General features: G+C 44.0%; 1 protein-coding gene across 4 annotated transcripts in view; it reads left to right on the forward strand.

The window, feature by feature from the left end:
* Positions 1 to 14564, forward strand: part of tnrc6c1 (trinucleotide repeat containing adaptor 6C1) — a 63344-nt gene that overhangs the window by 15386 nt on the left and 33394 nt on the right. For all 4 annotated transcript variants that reach the window (XM_088926912.1, XM_088926914.1, XM_088926916.1 and 1 more), the window contains exons 2-3: positions 1659 to 1761; positions 3205 to 3226. In XM_088926912.1, the coding sequence (XP_088783038.1) occupies positions 1699 to 1761; positions 3205 to 3226 (85 nt within the window). In that variant the 5' untranslated portion in view covers positions 1659 to 1698. The remainder of the gene's footprint in view (positions 1 to 1658; positions 1762 to 3204; positions 3227 to 14564) is intronic.

Consider the following 14564-nt stretch of genomic DNA (forward strand, 5'->3'; position numbering starts at 1 on the left):
TTTCTCTTGGAATATGCCCTGTATTTCTGAACATCCAATATAGGATCATTTTGACAATGTACATTTTCCCGATGGCAATTGTGAGTACAGTGCCTGCATTTAATCAGTGTTTGCCAATTCTTGTGGTCTAGAGCTTTCAGGGTAGGATACTGTACTTCTCCCAGTCCTCTTGCTTTGTTCAAGACATCCGCTTTCTGCAGTCGGTTACCGAGGTATTGATGTATTGAAAAGAAGAGGAGAAATAATGGATTCATTTCATGGATTCATCCAGCTTTAACTGTTGGTATTCAGTGAGCTACTGACTGAGCCATGTGGTCTCCTGAGTATATTTAAACAATTCGAAGATCTTAAGGAGGTGCAGGAAAGTTGACAGTTGGAAATCTCTGGGTTTCAGAGGCAGGTTTCTCTTGTTCTGCTCTCCAGTACCTAAATCCAGTCCCGCACTTTGCTAATCTCTGCCTGCTGTAGGTCTCCATGGGACTGGGGGGAAAATCTTGGTGTCTTGGAGAGCTGGACCATATAAAGTGTTGCATTTAAAGCAACTCATGGACTGTCAACTGTAAAATACTGAGCTCAGGTGGTGACCTCCCTGTAAATATCTGCATTGTACTTATCTGAGGGTAAGATTAATAATAAAATCGTGGATATAATTTGAAATTGCATTGCTCTAGTGATACTTCCATTTTAGGGATGGGTTATAGTCACTTATAAACTATAAAGAAATGAATAGGTTTGCTAGCAGAGACTATTATTATAAATAGTTTTATATTGCACTTTCTTTTTTAATTGTTGTGTGTAATCTTAACCCCAGGCAAGGGCAAAACTGTTAAGAGCATAATTGTTTATGGATTTTTTAAAATGGATTCTTAAACCAAAGGGGTTGCATTTCCCAGTATGCTTGGTGCTCTCCGAGGTGTAGCCGATGAAACATCGGCGCAGAGCTGTGATGATGTGGAGGTAGTGAAGCAGTCTCGTGTTGCTAGCCTTCCTGCAGTATCTGTTTTCCTTCAGGTGAGGATCATGTGCTGCAGTGATTGTTAACTGACCTAGCGTGTCGTGTCATTGGTGCCAGTGGAGCGGGTGAAGTCCCTGCTGGGATTTGATCTTGAGCACTCAGGGGCTCAAAGCACCCACCACTCCACTCCCTGGACAGCGGAGAATTGTGCCGCTCTGAAAGCCAGGCTCCTCTGCCACAGGAAACGTGTGTGCTTCACTCTGCCCCTGCCAGGATTGACACCGTCTAGATTTCAGAGGGGTTCGACATTATTCTTATAGCTGGCTATAAGCTGCGCCGCAGTCGAGTCGAGATACCTGTCATCACTAGAAATCTAGTCCTTGGTGCCCCGGGTTCTGTTAATGTGAACGTGATAGTGTTCCAGCAGCGTTTGGTAAAATGGAGCTGGGGAATGTCTTTCTATATTGAGGAAGCTGTTACATCTTCTTGGCAATGTTGAAAAGAGAGCTGCCCTTTTATTGGCTTACACATTACTGGCTTTCCTCAGCCCTGCTCTTTCATTGAAGGGCTTGAGGTGAGACATGGATGTCTGGCAGCAGAATGAGGTGGAAGGGAGTTTGCAGGTGTTATATCAGCTAAGCTTGTCCCCCCCCCGATACTCTCTGACCTCTCGGCTAACAAAACCTGTCTGCTTCACTTCCAGCCGAGAGAAGAAGCAGGAGACACAAGACGAGAACCATTTGATGGAAGAAAAGAAAAAGAAAAGGCAAGAAGAAAAGAAAAAGAGGGACGCTGCTCAGAAAAAGGTGGGTTCATTTCTTTTTGCCCCGCTCAGTCATACCTTGAGTGTACTTTACCTTGCGCAAGAACCTCAGGTGTTTTTGACGCGATGCAGGCCTGCTTGTTTCAGGTTAACAGGACAGGAACCCCCTGTAAATAGGGCTCTGCGGGCCCAGTGGGTATTTGTTCTGTTAATTAACTGTGGCTTTTAAAACACTTTCACTCCGCTGAAGTGCTTGGCTCTGTGTGTTTGCACCGCACACACATCTGCTCGGCTTGTGGCTGCACTGGTCTAATGTTGTTGACAAGCTCCCTTTTCCTAATGGAGTAGCAGAGAGTCGTAGTGTTGTCCAGGTGAGGTTATTGCAGGCTGATTAGCTTAGAGCCCTGGAATTATTAAATGAGTGACTGGCCTTTCACACTTCTGGGCTTGTGTATCTAATTATTCTCGGATTAGTGGGTAAGTGGTGTAATGTGCCACTATCTCCATTTATCTTTTTTAGAGTTTAAAATGAGAATGAGTTACACCAGCTGAACTATTTGATCTCAAGCCTGGTTTTAATTTGGTTGGTCTGGATTTATGATTCAGTAAATTACCATCTGTAAAGCTGGCAGTTTTGTAAATCCCAATTTGAACAGAAAAAATGTGCTGCAAAAGCCATTTATTATTTGTGCTGAAAATACTTTGAGAGTACACTCCATATTTAAAAAAAAAATATCTTATTTTGTAATTTATTATGCTTTTTTTAGTATGCAGCTTCAACTAATAAAACTCTGGGAGTTCCAGAGTAGTGGATAATTGCTGGATTATGAAATTTCTCTAGTACTACAAAATAAAGTTAGTCTGTGCCAGGATATTTCTTAGATGACTGTATCCCATTTACAGTCAGTGCTGTAACAGTGAGTAGATTAATGTTTCAGAGATAGCATGCATGTTCCCTCCCTGAATACTCTTACATACGTAACATATGAATAACATTTACCGATTGAATTCCTAACAAGCTAAAACAATATCGTAGTAATCAAATTGTAATATCAATTCTAAACTGATGGCTGTACCCACTGTTAATATTACAAGGCCCAGAATGCCACCCAGAGTTGGTTTTGAACTGTAGTTTAGTGCTGCTGTATGAATTCTTAGGCAATTGTCATTCTGAATGTGAGACATTCACAGGCATCTAGCTTTTCATTGTTGAGGTAAGTGATAATGGTGATCTGCTCTTTAGCGACTCAGTGTGATCTATTAAAACAGTCAGAGGATCTTGTGCCTTTCAGGTCTGTGTAGAGTATCATACAGTTAGGGGTGACAGCGTTTTTTCTTAGTGTTTGGTCCTGTGTGTTGTTTGTGTCACCTTGCCTTGTTGCTATTGAACATGTTCCAAAGGATAACTTGAACCTTATCTATAATGTTTTCAATAATAAATTTAACCGTTTCAGCTGTTCATTTCATTTCTGTTTTTTCCTTTCAGGCTGCTGAACAGAAAACCAAAGGTGAGTGCTGAAAATGCCCGTACATGATTTTATCCGTGGTTTCTCATATTAAATGTCAATAAAAAAATAGAGGTAAAATAGACGTCCCATTTATCGATTCCTCTCCTTGTAAAGACGTTCAGTGTGATAAGTAGCTGTGTCTTTCTGTTTTTTGTCTAGGGACAATTCTGTATTGCGGTGTAGATTGATGCAACGCTTATTTGATTAGCATATTCTCAGTGATGCTTTGATTCAGTGTAAACAAGCTGATTTGACTTGGGCTCAGCACAGTTCCAGTCCGTTTTTTTTGTGGCTGGCCAGATGACGAGAAGCCCTGGCTGCCTTTTGGAATGGCTCCCGCTCCAAAACAAGCCTCTTTACCTCCTGCTAATGTGGACTGTCTAGCCGTGTATGACATCACTTCCTGCCGGGAGTATGACATCACTTCCTGCCAGCTGTCTCTACTGCCCTGTGTGCCCCTCCAGCAAGGACCTCTCACAGAAGCAGAGGACTGATCTGTGGCATTGCCTCATTTCTTTTTCCTTTGTACTTTAACTTTGCTTAGCTGGTACGGTCCTCCATTCTAGGTCCAAACACAGGTTAGCTATTACTTGGTGTAATGTTTTGTAAAGCTTTCTGACCGCATCCACTGAGGTGGGTTTTTAAAACTGTGGTGGAATCAGCTTTGAAAAGCTGAGTCGTGCCGGGGTTGTCCTGGTGACTGCATGACCTGTGATTTTGTTTGGCCTGCCCTGTCACTGTTTGAAGGAACGATGTTTTTAATCAAGTGGGAGGCGTTTTTCTGAGCAAGACGCATGAGTTTTGAAAGCACCTGACTAAATACTTGTCTGCTTGTCATGTGTTTTAATTTCACGTTAAGGTGGGGGAAGCAGTGTGATGGGTGGCACTGCGCAGACAGGAGCCGGGTAGAGAAGTAAAGCTTTAAATGGGAGAGTTTTCCGTTGGAGAGCTGTTAATCTCCTCCAGAAGGGAACTGGGTAGGTCTTTCCTGGTGCTGTCAGGAAAGCAGATGGGGTCTGGGTTTACGTCTTGTCAAAGCCCGGCTGATGTAAATCTCATTAGAGCTTCTGCTAATGGCACTCAAGTGAGCATTTCTCCGTTTGGGTTCCTGGGTCTCGGCAGTCAGAGTGGTCAGGAAAAGAAATGGGATACTTAAGATTGAGGCTGGCAAATAGTAGCTTTTCAGCCTAGAGGTGGTCCAGCTCTTCAGTGCATGGCGGGCTCAGCTGGGACATTGTGCTGAAGTGCTCTCAGGTCCTTAGTCGTGATGAGAAAGCATCCACTTAAGTAGAAGTTGTTGTGAAATAGCAGTGGATAAAGCTAAGACCCTCCTTCAGCAGAAGTGAAGTTCCCTCCCTTTTTCTTTGTGTGATGTTATTTCTGAACATGGAGGCCTTTTAATAAAAGGTCTAGAATATCAGTCTCTTCCCACCCTCAGTCACTGCAGAACAGTGTTTATGGATATTGAATGGGTTTTGTCTAAGAATCTGCTTGACTGAGAGGTTTTGTGTGATTTCATCTGAAATGGCTGGCTTCCATCTGTTATTTTTCATTGTTTGTTAGTTACTATTTTCTTAGTTTTGCGTTTACTGGAATTCCTGTTTTGTTAATATTCTGGTTTCTGAAGGGAAACGTCCTGGAGAGAGCGCACTGTCTTGGCTCGGGGGGGAACGGAGTTTAAGACAACACTCCAGGCTTGAGACTGCTGTTCTGAGGAGGCCCTTAGCAGGGAGAGACAGGGGAGGGGGTGGAGAGACATAACTGTGAAGGAAGAAGCAGGTTAGTGATAAAAATGAACCCGGGACCAGGAGTCCAGGGAAGTGTTGAATCGAAGATAGGGGAGAGAGGGAGGAGAGAAAGAGACCCGAGGAGGAGGAGAGGTGCAAGAGCATGCTGGAGAGGATGCCTAGGCTTCCAGTCTGATTAAATGTACTGTTGACTGCGGCAGTGTGTAGCTCGGGGGGGCCTCTGAAGATTCTTCAGAGTACCGACAAAACAAGCTCCCGATGGCGTCATTCCCAGCTGCCCCCCGAGTGCCTCATGCGCAGGCACACACCATGAAGTAGTGCAAAGAGCAGCTAGAACGAGGAGGAAAGACAAATTGCTTATAGAAGCACGCATTCTCCTTTCCTGGCGCGGCCGAGCGCTGTACGCTGGGTGTCTCCATGCAGATGCGGAGCAGCTGCTGTGCCATTAACCCTGTGCGGGCAGGAGCCCGCGGCCGCGCTTGAGCCGAGCTGCGGCCTGGCTTCCTGCGCGGAGCGGGCCGCTGTGTTCGGCTGCGCCACGTCGCGCTACTACGGCACAGCTTGAGATCGCGCCTGGCTTGCTGAGCGGTCTGTTTACTGGAATCAAAAGGACAGTCAGCCGGCGTTCGTTTGCCAAAATATCTGAAGTCCACAGTCGGCTCTCATGCCGCAGCGGAGCTGTTCAGTGGCTGCGAAATGTGCTGTCCTGCTGGGCCGACTGTGTTGCTCTCTCAGTGGCCAAAAGCGGGACGTGTGAATCTGCGCTAAAGTGTTTACTCTGACTAACAGTGACCTTGTATAGAGGCAGTAAACTGTTTTTTTAAACGGCTTCAGTATTGCATTTACCCCTTGCCCCTCCCACCCCTGCCTGTCTCATTTCCATTTTAGAACCTTGCGTTCCAACCCACAGCTTCGGCTTGCTGTATATGTTGCTGTTCATTTAGAGGAGAGTCTCGGAGCAATTATCTTTGGCCTGTACAGCACTTGGGAATGTATTTCCTGGGGTTTGTGTTTTTGCACTAGGGTCAGGATGGTCATAGCCTGTTGGAAATGTGATTCTCGTGCTGTGATTCTGGCGCACCGGAGCGAGGCTGTCTCCTCGCGTTCCTGTGCCCTTTGTTTTCCTCCTGGCTGCAACACCTCTTGGCGTTTCAATTTGTTTGCAGTAGTCGATCTCGCCTCCCCGAATATTTACATGTATGAAAATGAGATAGACTTGGGTGCTGTTGAATTAACTCCTGTGCCCCCGATTTGCATACGCTGAAGCGTACTTGGGTCCAGCCAGCTGCTTTCCACATTACAGGGCCACGACATACAGCAATTTCCAGACGGCTGTGTGAAGAAGGAACTCGTTTGCCAGCTGAGAGCTGGAGCATCCATTAACTCGGGGCGAGGGGTCTGGGATCTATCAGTTGGGAATTCTGGAGAGAGGGAGAGTCGGCTCACTCAAAAACAGTGCCGTGGCAGGGATCTCCTTGGAATGCGGTGGCGAAAACAAAGACATGGCGATGTTAAACCGACTCCCTCGGAAGACGTTGACTGCAGTGAGCCGCTGGCTTTGGAGAATGAAGCGCCAGTTCCTGTACTGGACAGCTGTAGCACAGTGCTGTTCGTGGATGCACAGGGGGTCTCCGTGTGTTAGCCGTGCTCTGTCTTTACACTGCTAACGAAGCGAGATTAAAGGTTCTCTTGTACGGGGGCAGCTTCCCTTGAAGTTAGACCACAAACTGAGGAAGGGTCCACAGCCAAAACATTGTCATCTTTCTTGTTACCCTGCAGTGTGAAATTGACCCCTACTTGCTCCTTTGCATCTTGCATGCTGATGCTGCGGCATAATGTCAACCCTTGACCACAGATTGTAGATTTGTGTTCATGCAAGATTCTCTGTAAGGCCTTCTTATGCACTGTTTGGAAGTACATTGTGATTGGCTGATTCTGCTCCACCATTGGTGTAGGTTGCAAAGAAATAGGATTTAAAAAAAAAACCCAAATGAAAATAGATACCCTTCTAATGGAATGGAAGCTAACATGTGTATGGTTTCTGCCTTTCTAATGTATATTGGTGACTTTATTAAAGACATTTCTCAGTCATGCTCTTTTAGGGAATAAAGGAGGAAATTTGTTTAAACGTTTTATGTCCTTTTCCCTTTTGCACTTGGTTTTTCCCTGACAACGTGGTTTAGCATACGTAAAGTGCAACATGTTTACATAGTGTCATGACCGATAACAGGATTGTCCCATAGCAAGCACATTGTAATTTCATATTGGCTTAATTTGCAATTTCACATTCAATTAATTACATCAACACTTTGTCGGATTTCATGAATTGCAATCTAATTAAAATCCAATTTACTTTGCTAAGTTCTTAATAACATTTATAAATTCACTATAAATTAATATTGTATAAAGGGTGAGTTATGTGTTGCAGATTGATTAGCGGGAGCAGTAATTATGCTCTTTTTTAAGTGTGGATATTGCATGCACTGATTGGTAAGAAGGGTCCCAAATTTTAATTTTCCTTATTGCTTCTGGTATTGCTACAGCTTTGCTCATGAGAGTCATTACCTCCTTAAGCTATAGCTAACCTGTTCTAGAAAGAACAAAATCACTTTGCATTCTTTTTGAATGCGTTATGTGTAAAGGTTTAAAAGATTTTACATAAAAAAAGATTGAGCCAGCAACTGCAAGGAGAGGATAATTTGCATTTGATGCATGAAGTAAATCTTTTCTTGTTTTGCTTTGAGAAATGAGGAAGTATGTGGTAAGCTTGCAGCACATGAAGATCATTAATTGGCATTAATCGATACCCAGAGTCTCTGAGACCCACTTGTTTTCCTGGCACAGGTTGGCACAAGAGACGATGGATTAAGGTCGCCTGACTGGGACCAGTGTTTTTAACCTCCTGGGTGCGAGCTGCCTCTCGCAGTCTTTTCTCTTGAGTGGCTTGCTAATGTATTGGTCACCTTGTGTGATCTGCCTGCACAGTGGTGTTGGAGAATGAATACAGAAAGATGCATGGCCTCCATGGAATGTCAGCACCAACTGGAGGCACTGAATATCTTTGACTGTCTCTTTTGGTATGAGAACCCTTTTGGTGTAAAACAGGGAACCCCCATTCCTCAAGGGCCTGTATATATTACAGGTACTTGTTAATCAGTAATTAGGACCTGTCTTTTCCTGATAAATAGCCCAATTAAGTGCTTAAAATCCCACTGAAGACATTTTGGCCCTTGAAGACTGGCGGAGCCCACTGTGCTGTGCTAGATAAGATATCTGGGAAAACCTGTTCATTTTCAAGGATGCTTAAATGTGGCTGAATCATCCCCTCACTTCAGTACACAGGGGCAGCACCCTCCTCCTATTCCTGCTCCCGGCCTTTGGATGCAATAAACGTCGCTGAGCCCAGCCTGGCAGGAATGTTTGACATCGACAGATATCTCTTGAAACGGGGTCTCATGAGAGAGCCTTAACTGCAGGAAAAGATCTGCTGCGGTTTCACACGAGCTGCCAATTCATGTCATTTTTTATTCCGGTGAAGCTGGTAAAATGTCATCAAAGGTCTGAACCTGTCACTGCATGTTTGTCTAACCCGTGTGCTGGTGAGTTTGCTGAGAAAGTGCCGTTTGTGTTACATTGTGTGTGTGGCAGTCACAGGTGCTGTCATTTGTTTAAAGGGGACAGGGGTAAATAAGCCACCATGACTCTGAATCTTGTGCAGTGTTCATCTTCTGAGCTCAACACTCAGGAATTCCCCTTCAGAGAGAAAACATTACAATGTGCTCCTCATTCGTTGCACGCGTTCATTCATATCTTTCCCACTCTTCATTTCTAAGATCACGAAACCATCTTATTCATACTGTACAGTGGTGTGAAAAAGTGTTTGCCCCCTTCCTGATTTCTTATTTATTTGCATGTTTGTCACACTGAAATGTTTCAGATCATCAAACAAATTGAAATATTAGACAAAGATAACACAAGTAAACACAAAATGCAGTTTTTAAATGAAGGTTTTTATTATTAAGGGAAAAAAAAAATCCAAACCTACATGGCCCTGTGTGAAAAAGTGATTGCCCCCTAAACCTAATAACTGGTTGGGCCACCCTTAGCAGCAACAACTGCAATCAAGTGTTTGCGATAACTGGCAATGAGTCTTTTACAGCGCTGTGGAGGAATTTTGGCCCACTTATCTTTGCAGAATTGTTGTAATTCAGCCACATTGGAGGGTTTTCGAGCCTTAACCGCTTTTTTAAGGTCATGTCACAACATCTCAATCGGATTCAGGTCAGGACTTTGACTAGGCCACTCCAAAGTCTTCATTTTGTTTTTCTTAAGCCATTCAGAGGTGGACTTGCTGGTGTGTTTTGGATCATTGTCCTGCTGCAGAACCCAAGTGCACTTCAGCTTGAGGTCACGAACAGATGGCTGGACATTCTCCTTCAGGATTTTTTGGTAGACAGCAGAATTCATGGTTCCATTTACCACAGCAAGTCTTCCAGGTCCTGAAGCAGCAAAACAGCCCCAGACCATCACAATACCACCACCATATTTTACTGTTGGTATGATGTTCCTTTTCTGAAATGCTGTGTTACTTTTACGCCAGATGTAATGGGACACACACCTTCCAAAAAGTTCAACTTTTGTCTCGTCAGTCCACAGAGTATTTTCCCAAAAGTCTTGGGGATCATCAAGATGTTTTCTGGCAAAACTGAGACGAGCCTTTATGTTCTTTTTGCTCAGCAGTGGTTTTCGTCTTGGAACTCTGCCATGCAGGCCATTTTTGCCCAGTCTCTTTCTTATGGTGGAGTCATGAACACTGACCTTAACTGAGGCAAGTGAAGCCTGCAGTTCTTTGGATGTTGTTGTGGGTTTTTTTCTGACCTCTTGGATGAGTCGTCGTTGCGCTCTTGGGGTAATTTTGGTCGGCCGGCCACTCCTGGGAAGGTTCACCACTGTTCCATGTTTTCGCCATTTGTGGATAATGGCTCTCACTATGGTTCGCTGGAGTCCCAAAGCTTTAGAAATGGCTTTATAACCTTTTCCAGACTGATAAATCTCAATTACTCTGTTTCTCATTTGTTCCTGAATTTGTTTGGATCGCAGCATGATGTCTAGCTTTTGAGGATCTTTTGGTCTACTTCACTTTGTCAGGCAGGTCCTATTTAAGTGATTTCTTGATTGAGAACAGGTGTGGCAGTAATCAGGCCTGGGTGTGGCTAGAGAAATTGAACTCAGCTTTCCAAAGATGTGATAAACCACAGTTGATTTATGGTTTAACAGGGGGGGCAATCACTTTTTCACACAGGGCCATGTAGGTTTGGATTTTTTTTTTCCCTTAATAATAAAAACCTTCATTTAAAAACTGCATTTTGTGTTTACTTGTGTTATATTTGTCTAATATTTCAATTTGTTTGATGATCTGAAACATTTCAGTGGGACAAACATGCAAAAAAATAAGAAATCAGGAAGGGGGCAAACACTTTTTCACACCACTGTATGTAGCAAAGACTAATACTGCACAGTGTTTCCTTAGTCTGTGCCTATTCTAGGTACAGTGGCTTTAGATGGGACAGCCATAATGAACCATTTCCAATAGAGAGGGAAGTTCATGTTCCTCACTGCAGTCTGGCGGCGTCTTCCTTTAAAACAATTGAAAGATTGAAGGAGCTTTGTGAATGGAAGCAGCGGTATTTGGTGGAAATGTTAATGGCTTTCAGTGCCAAGGCGGGAGGCTGGAGCTGTAGCTGGTCCAGGGTTCTGCAAAGCATTTTGCTGCTGCCCTCGATCAGAGGCAGCAAGGATTGGAAATGCAGAAACGTGCCTCCGAGAGTCGTGCCTTTTAACTACTGCATCTTATTTAAGTATCTCTAATTAATCTCCATAATCTGTGTGCTGTCATAGGAATTTCCTTTGAGCTGAAATCTCTGAAATGCCGTGTTTCAGACAGTGCTGCACCAAGTCAAGCAGCTTCTGCAGCGCTGGTGTTCGGCAATGTCTTCATTGCCAACGCTGGACTATGGACTTCATTTAAATTCCAGGCAGCATCAGGAGTTCCATTAGACTGCTGCATGACGGCAGTGGGGCACACGTGCGGCTTTTTGTTTCTCTTTGACGAGAGCCAGTCGTTTTTCTTCCGAGGTGATGCTTACGGATGTGGCCCGCCACTCGAAGGCCTGCAAGTAAAACGTGTCCATAAGCCTGGATAAAATTTTGGCGGCTAGTCAATTAAAAAGCAAAAATGGAAAGCTTGCCTTTTTAACAAAAAATAAATAAATGTCAAGCCAGCAGAAAGGCAGCGGCCTCATTGCGGTGCTGAGGATGGAGGGGGAGGCGGTGATGCTTCAGTCCCAGCTCTGCTGCTGGGCAGTCAAGAGCAGCGTGTGTCAGAAATGGACAGGGAGGCCGTTTTGATTTGATTAATGATTACAAAGAAGCTTCTGATCCGAAGTCCTTTCAGATTTAAGGCTCTGTGAATGGGGAGTGTGTCTTCCTATGTGAGAAGTTGTTCTGCTGCTAATTTGATAACCAAGTTAGTAGCCTCTAGAGAATGTGTTTTTTATCATCTGGAATAAATGCATGTGAGTATTTCTCCACTTATGGAGCAAATGCAGTGTTTTGTAATGTTTTAAATAAAACTGTCAGATCTAATGTGGATTTTGATTTTCTGCTTATTTATTCTACATTGACATCCTGAGTATAGTAATATCACAAGATCAATTGGAACTAATGTTTCTAAATTGGTTATAAAGACTCTAAATCTCAAATTCAGAGCTCAAAAATAGTGCTGACAGAATATTCTTGCTTAATTTTTCTAAATTTTCCATTACTAGCATTGATATTGACTGGAGGAAAAGTTAACATTGGCTTATAATTAACTTGAAAAGCGGTGTTGATGGCCAAGGTTTAAATCGATCTACTTCCCACCTGGGTCAAGTTACTTGTCAAACGTTTAAAAAAAACAGTGATTTCATTGATTGAGATTTGGGTATGATGGAAGGCTGGGAGCATCTTTACCTTGCTGTTCATTGAGTGATAAATGGCATAAATTTGATTGCTGGATTTGAAAACACAAGGCTGGTATGCCTGACCTAAGAGTCTAAAAGGGGGGGGGGGGGGCGAACTCAGAGGAGTTTTGTTCTGCAGAGGCTTTTCATAACTTGCAGAGGAAGACAAAGTGAATCGTTTTGCCAGTTTAGAGTTGCTGACCTAAAAAAGGATGGGCATGAGCAGTTCTTTCATTTTCTGTTTGGCCCCCAAGAGAAGTGGCTCCTGGGGCTGTGAGGGGGGAAAAGCCTGCCCCTAGAGGAGGGAGAGGGCACTTCCATAATGGGCAAGGGAAGAGGGGGTGGGGGGGGGGGTCACAGAGGAGCATCATGCAGCCAGCATCTCCATGACAACAGCCTGGTATCTGGAGAGCAGCCTCAGCCTACATAACAAACAGCAGCTCTTGGCGTCACCCAGTGTTGCTGAGGCCCCTGCTCTGCAAACACGCTGACAGATGGGCTCTGCTCGCCTCGCAGACAGAAGCCGTTCTTCATGGAAACAACAGCAGCGCAAGCAGAGCGAACCTAAAGCGGGGGGGGGGCAGTCTGCGCCCCACGAAGTGTGGGGATCTGCACCACGCTCCGCGGTTGGGAAGCAGCTCTCTGTCCTGGTCAGCAGCGGTTTTGGGGGATACAGCGCCCCACTGCCTTACCACTTGACAGTCCTGGTGGTGCGGCACATGTTTTCCTTTTAAATTGTCTTCTCTAATATCCATATTCTAACCTCTTCATGCAATTCAGGGTCACAGGGGAGCTGCAGCCTATCCCTGGCCCTGGATGGGGATGCCTGTTCCTCTCTGATGTTTACGTTTCTTTTGTGGTCTCATATTAGTGTCGTTCATTTTGGACCCAACAGTGACAGAAGACTATTTTAGCTGTTTTCAGTAAAGTACTAAAGCGATAGCAGTGTTGATTGTGAGTACCGAGGACATTGCTTGCGTTTTCTGAGAGACCTAAGCTCACAGTCTGTGAGCGTGATGGTGCCTCCAACAATAAACGTTTTCGGGTGCAAAGAAATACTTTTTCAAATGCCTATGAATTCCTTAGTAAAGGTTACAGCTGCCTTCTAATAGTACAGTAAGGAACCCTGAGAGTGGCTCTTTGTGTGTAGGATTTATATTCATTGCATTCCTGTTTAATTAACTATTCATCTCTGGAAGATGTAATTACAAGTTCATGGGTGATCTTGGAGTGCTTCAGTTAGTTTAATGGAATTTACTATAGGTGTGCTGTGATAAATTATTTAATTGCCACTTTTCAACTTCGGTTGAATTCCTTTGGTTTACCTAAAAGAGTATTTGGTTTTCTATTCTTTTTGTCCCCTGTGCTGCTCTTAACATCATAGGCCCTCTGCCAGGTGTGAGTGAGAGTCTCAGATAGATTCACTATAATTTCTTACAACATACAGTACTTTGTCATCATGAGATACTGTGAATCCAGCATCTTGACTTCTTCACCTTTTTTCTTCAGTACCTGTAATGAACTTAACTAGCTGCATTTATATATATATAGGTCATAGTATTGTAGTATAGGCTGTCAGAACCGATTTTCCACGTGTGCAGACAATCCCTTTGGCACTTAGAGGACTGGTGGTATCTGATCAGTAGGTGATTAGCTCATTCATTTTTCATCCCATTCTCTCCACTCTGCAAAGGCTTCAAAAAAAGACAGACATGAAATTATCTGAACATTTTTCATCCAAAAACATGGAGTGAAATAATTACAGTATTGATGACCGAGATTTGACCTTCACAATCAGCTGCATGAATGCTTGTGATCTCTTTCTGACTGAGCTTTGTAATGCAATGACATTGACAAGCCTAGCCTAGTCTCATGTCTGTTTTCAGATGTAACTGAGTTTTATTATTTTTGTTAGTTTGTTTTGTGTGTTTTCATCAATTAGCTTGCATGACAGAGTATTCATATGATGCAAATCACAATTCGGCCTTTTTGTCTGCTGCAGATACATTGTTTTAATAGCACCAATGATAATTACTCTGTCAGTGGTAATATAATGTAAGCAGCTGAAAGAAGAAATGTTGAAAAATAATTGCCTTGTGAAGAATCGCTCAGTAACATAGTGAAGATTAGAGTAATGGGCTGAGGCAGCCCTGGATGGCTGGGAAGAGGAGGACGGATCGCGGGTCTGTGCTTCTGGTACCCCTGCTTCCACATCTCCGAACCCCACCCCCAGATCTGCTCCAACTGCTTCCTTTAAAGCTTCCAAAAGGATTTACGTCAGAGCTGGGATTTAATTCGTCGGCATCAGTGCAAAGATTTGAACCATAAAGAAAAAGACGGACGAATAAATCATGTCATGGATTGTGAGAGAATAGCACAGAGTTGTGGGGTCCATCTGCTTCCTGTAATATATTCATAAGAGCACTGAACAATGAGGTGTTTGAAGTAGATGAGATGGGGTGGAGGGTGGCGGGGAGGGAGAAAAGAGAGAGTGCAGGCTCCTTTCCCTGTTCTTGAGCGAGGCGCGGGCAGGCCTGGTATTAATCAGGGGCTGGCGTCACGCGCTGTAGCTTGCGCTGAAGCTGCACG

Source organism: Atractosteus spatula, chromosome 11 (genome assembly GCF_055471065.1).
Source record: "Atractosteus spatula isolate fAtrSpa1 chromosome 11, fAtrSpa1.hap1, whole genome shotgun sequence".
Classification (NCBI taxonomy): domain Eukaryota; kingdom Metazoa; phylum Chordata; class Actinopteri; order Semionotiformes; family Lepisosteidae; genus Atractosteus; species Atractosteus spatula.